General features: G+C 60.0%; 1 protein-coding gene across 1 annotated transcript in view; it reads left to right on the top strand.

The window, feature by feature from the left end:
• The first annotated feature begins 2,766 nt into the window (after window positions 1-2,766).
• LOC109291159 (D-threo-3-hydroxyaspartate dehydratase-like) overlaps window positions 2,767-4,569 on the top strand; it is a 41,667-nt gene continuing 39,864 nt past the window's right edge. Inside the window, 6 exon segments of the mRNA XM_019508023.1 lie at window positions 2,767-2,882; window positions 2,992-3,002; window positions 3,004-3,060; window positions 3,332-3,493; window positions 3,580-3,860; window positions 4,056-4,242. Coding sequence (XP_019363568.1) covers window positions 2,802-2,882; window positions 2,992-3,002; window positions 3,004-3,060; window positions 3,332-3,493; window positions 3,580-3,860; window positions 4,056-4,242 — 779 coding nt within the window. The 5' untranslated portion in view covers window positions 2,767-2,801.

Below are 4,569 nucleotides of genomic sequence, written 5' to 3'. Positions count from 1 at the left end.
CCTCATTTCGGTCTTGGGTGTCAGGGTTACGGTGCCCATTTTGGCATCCGGCCTGGCATTGGGGCAACCTCCCTTGGGCACCCAAGCTGAGCAGAAGCAGGGACTGTGCTCGATTCCTGGCTGTAACTGCAGGGGAAGGCGGTGGCCATGGCCTTCCCCCACTTTTCTACCTCATGGGGACCAAACGGACCCGCTTCCTTTTGGGAAGTGGAGCCAACCGAGTGGGTCAAACAGAGCAGTCCTGGGTGGGTAGCTGTCCTGGCTGCAGCCGCTTTGATCATAGCTCTTCTGTGCATCTGCTGTGCCACTGATCTCCAGCCCTTCTCAACCGACTGGGGAGGAGGATGGCTTTGCTCTGGGCATTAACAAGCTCATGTCAAACCGACCCAGGTGGACCCGGGTGCCTGTCCTTCCTATATATAAGCAGGACAGTGTTCCCGTGAGGACACTGGCAAAGCCTTCTTGAAAGAAGAGGTTGAAAGCCAGGACATCCTGCTCTCTGCTTCCCACCGAGAGAAGTGGCTCGCAGGGTTGGGCAGCTGGTGCATTTGCCTTGAGGAGACAGCGATGGGCTGGGTTTGCACTCACCCGCTGAGGCACCAGAGAGGGAGACGAGAGTGAGAGACAGGTCCCCGGGAGGTGACGTTCAGCGCATTTCTGGCCTAGCTTTCTCTACAGAGTTTTGTTTGGTTTGGTTTTCCAGAAGAAAAAAATAAAGTTAAGCACAATCCAGTCCACACTTATATGCCTTAAACAGGTTGGCCTTATTCTGTTGGGCTCAGTCGCCTTGTTTGCAAGCGATGTACAGCCTCTGTGGTCTCCAATAAACTTTGTGAAGGAATAAATGCCTCTTTGTGAATCGTCCTTTGTTCTATTACGTGTCCCCACTCTGGGACTAAGTTCCCATGGTGCTAGGGGTTGCACGAACACAGCAATGAGACAGTTCCTGCCCCAGAGAGTTGACAGATAACTCGAAGGTTTGTGCACAGTCTAGCCTCGTCCGCACAGCACGTTAGATGGCACTTGCGTTGGACACGTGAGGCTAGAAAATTTGTCTCTAGTGTGTGTGTGTGTGTGTGTGTGTGTGTGTGTGTACACGCATGCATGCATACTGCATGTGCTTTCCAGCCTTTTTATGCAAATCCCCTGCCTATACCCTTCCAGCTGCTCATTTTATAGGATCATAGAAAATGAGGGTGGGAAGGGACCTCAGGAGGTCACATCTAGTCCGGCCTGCTGCTCGAGGCAGCACCAGCTCTGACTAAACCATCCCAGCCACGTGTTCTGTCCAACCTGCTCCTGAAAATGTCCAGGAGTGGAGATCCCGCAGCTCCTCTACGCAGCCTGTTCCAGTGCTTAACCCCACTCTGGCTCCTCATCTCCAACCTGTTTCCTCTGCTGAAGCTTAGGGCCATTGCTCCTAGCCCTGTCCCCTGCAGCCACAGAGCAAAGCTCATCTCCATCTCTAGAATCAGCCTTCAGGTATGATCAAATCCTCCCTTCAGTCTTCTCTCCTCCAAACTAAGTATCCCGAGCTCTTTCACCCTGTCCTCAGAGGTCCTGTATCCTGGACCCGGGATCATCCTTGTTGCTTTGCGCTGGACTCTTTCCAAACTGTTCACATCCTCCTTGAAGGGCAGGGCCCAAAACCACACCGGACTCCCCAGTGCTGAATAGAGGGGAAGAATCATGTCCCTCGACTTCAGCTGACACTGCTGTTGATCCAACCCAGGCTTTTTTTTTGCAGGGGGAGCACTGTTGGCTCATGTGCAGCTTATGGTCCAAAGTCAGATCCTTCCCAGGCTGTATCTGTGCATGCAGTTATTCTGGCCCGAGGGCCGGATTCTGCACATGGGCTGAGAGCTGGAAGACCAGGACCACTTTTGGAAACCTAGAAGCACATTGCATTTACACCTTCCAGAGGGAAAATTGCTCCTGGGGTAGAACGCGAAGCTGCTGCATTTCCTTGTTTGAAAGGCCTGTCCATGGCTTGCACCTCCCGAAGCATGTCGTTGCCTGCAAAAGCTTGCACCTCTCTGAGCTGGTTCGTCTCCGAGGTGCCCCCTGCTCTGCCATCTGCTTGCATGAGTGGTGCCACTTCTACGTTGCGTCAAGTGTGCACCACAGGGGTGGGAGCTGGCCTCTTAGCTAAAGGGTTAGGCAGTCTCCCACTTTTAAATGTGGAAAGTCGTGAGTTCGAGTCCTACAAGTGATGGCACCAGGGGCAGGGATTGGTTTGTCAGGTGCAAGGGAAGCAGCTCGCAGCACTGCCACTGCGGGAGCCCCTGATTAAGTGCAGAGGCACTGGGCTCTCGCCCGTCTGCAAGTTAAATTTCACCTTCTAGCAAACCTCGGGGACCAGAGAGCTGCCCCCATCTCCCTCCCTTCCTGCCTTTTTTCCTCCTCGGTGCCTGTGCGGACTATGCTTGTGCTTGCGGGCTGAATCAGGCCTCGCTGGGGCAACTGGCCATTGCTCTCTGGAACGACTCCCGCCTTCCTTGGCATGGGGACAGTGTTTCCCTTGTCCTCATCGTGCCCCTGCCGTGATGGTGTTTTCCAATGAAGAAGGGGAGCGGAAGTGAGGACAAGGGTTACAGCCCAGTCCTGCCCACACCCAGCCGTGGAGCTGGGGCAGCCAGCGAGGAGCCCCTTCCTCCCTTGCCCTGGCTAGCCCCGCAGGGCACGGCTCCCAGCACAGCTCGCTAACGAAGCCAGGCATTCACCAGCGTCTCCCCTTGCACGGCCTCAGCTATGACCTTTGTCCTTGGCTGGCCCAGCTGCTGTGTGCCTGTCCCAATCACATGCACCAATGGCAGCACCAGGGATGGCTCCAGCCCCCGCTTTTCCCTGCCAGGAGGTCTGAGCCGCCCGTGCCAGAGGAGGTACTGTGTGGGGGCTCTGGGCTAGGCAGGCGGGGAGGCGCCCTGCTGCTTTCAGGGCTGCCGCGGGCTTCCCTTCAGCAAAGCCGCCTGTTTTACCGACTGCTTCCAGGGGGACCTGGTGCCAGACGGCGCGACCTGGGCAAGCTGTGTACGGAGCCACCCCAGGATCCTGCTGCAGGTCTGAGAGCTCCTGCCCCGGGCCAGCTGGCCCTTACCTGCCCCAGGAGATCGGGAACTGTTCAGGGGAGCTGAGGCAGGGGCTGAGCCCCCATGGGCACATCCAGCCTGGCCCCTCCTACGTGAGATGGCCCGGTGCAGGAGTAACAGGGTGTCCCTGCGAGCCGAATGACCCGGCGGGTGGGAGCAATGGGTCTGTGGGCAGCTTCCCAGGGGCCGTGGGGGTGTGGGTGATCTCCCTTTCCTCACCCCTTGCCCGGCACCCCTTGCAGCCACGGCAGTGCCATGTGGGTGGGCCGGCGCGTGGCGGAGCTGCCGACCCCAGCCTTCGTGGTGGACGAGGCGGTGGCGAGGAGGAACGCAGAGCGGATGCTGCAGCGCTGCGGGGCGCTGGGCTTGCGCCTCCGGCCTCACATGAAGACCCACAAGACGCTGTGAGTGCCCCGAGCACCCTTCCCCTGCTCCAGGGTCCGCGCCTGCTCCCCGCTCCCTTACACCATGCTGCCCATGGCCCTTGCAGGGAGGGCGGAGAGCTGATGACGGGCGGCATGCGCCGGGGCATCGTGGTGTCCACGCTGGCCGAAGCCCGGTTCTTCGCCGCGGGCGGCTTCGACGACATCCTCTACGCCTACCCACTGCCCTTCGACAAGCTGGAGGAGTGCGCGGCGCTGGCCCAGCACCTGGAGGCCTTCCAGGTCTTGGTAGACAGCCGGGACGCCCTGGCACAGCTGCAGAGGAGGCGGCTGGCTCACGGCGCGCGCTGGCTGGTGTGGATGAAGCTGGACTGCGGGAACGGCCGAGGTACGGGCCCAGGTCCGAACTGCCGCATTGCCCATTATGGCTAGGAGCCGGCACGAGTTGGGCAAGAGGGCTGTGCCTGTGCACGCGGGAGCAAAATCCCCTCCAGCCAGCAGCCCCAGGGTTTCCAGCCATCCTGTTTGCCGGCACCCCGGGAAAGGGTGCCCTCTGCCTCGTGTCCCTCCCTGTCCCTTGCAGCCGGCCTGAGGCACACGGACCCCGGCGCCCTGGAGCTGGCCCGGGCAATTGCGCAGGAAGCCCCGGAGGAGGTGGCGCTGGCTGGCATCTACGCACACTGCGGCAACACCTACGGCTGCAGCGGCGTGCCGGAGATCCAGGCTGTGGCCCAGGCAACCACCACCGCCATGCTGGAGTTCGTGGGCACGTGAGTGGTACCGCACCGGTGCCTTCGTAGGCTTGCTCTGATGAAAGCCACCCAATGTGCAGCCGGCTTGCCTGCATCCAAGCACCGATGGAGCCCAGCGGGCCCAGGTTTCTTCCATTGTTTATCAGCCGCTGCTAAGCCTGGACCTTGCCCTCCAAAGCAGCAGGGTCAGGCGGGGGGGGCCAAGCTCCCTGGAGACGTCCCTAGGGCAAGGAGTCCGGGTTTGCAGTCGTCGCCGAACTAACCTGCCTCTTACCCCGCTTTTACCCCAACCCTGCACAGGCCGGGATTGGAGATGGCGGGGGGGGGGGCGGGGGGGGCCTTGAG

This window comes from Gavialis gangeticus, unplaced genomic scaffold, assembly GCF_001723915.1.
Source record: "Gavialis gangeticus isolate Ggan-Ray unplaced genomic scaffold, GavGan_comp1, whole genome shotgun sequence".
In the NCBI taxonomy this organism is placed as follows: Eukaryota; Metazoa; Chordata; order Crocodylia; family Gavialidae; genus Gavialis; species Gavialis gangeticus.
Note: the sequence above shows the minus strand (reverse complement) of the source record. Positions and strands in the feature narration are given on the sequence as shown.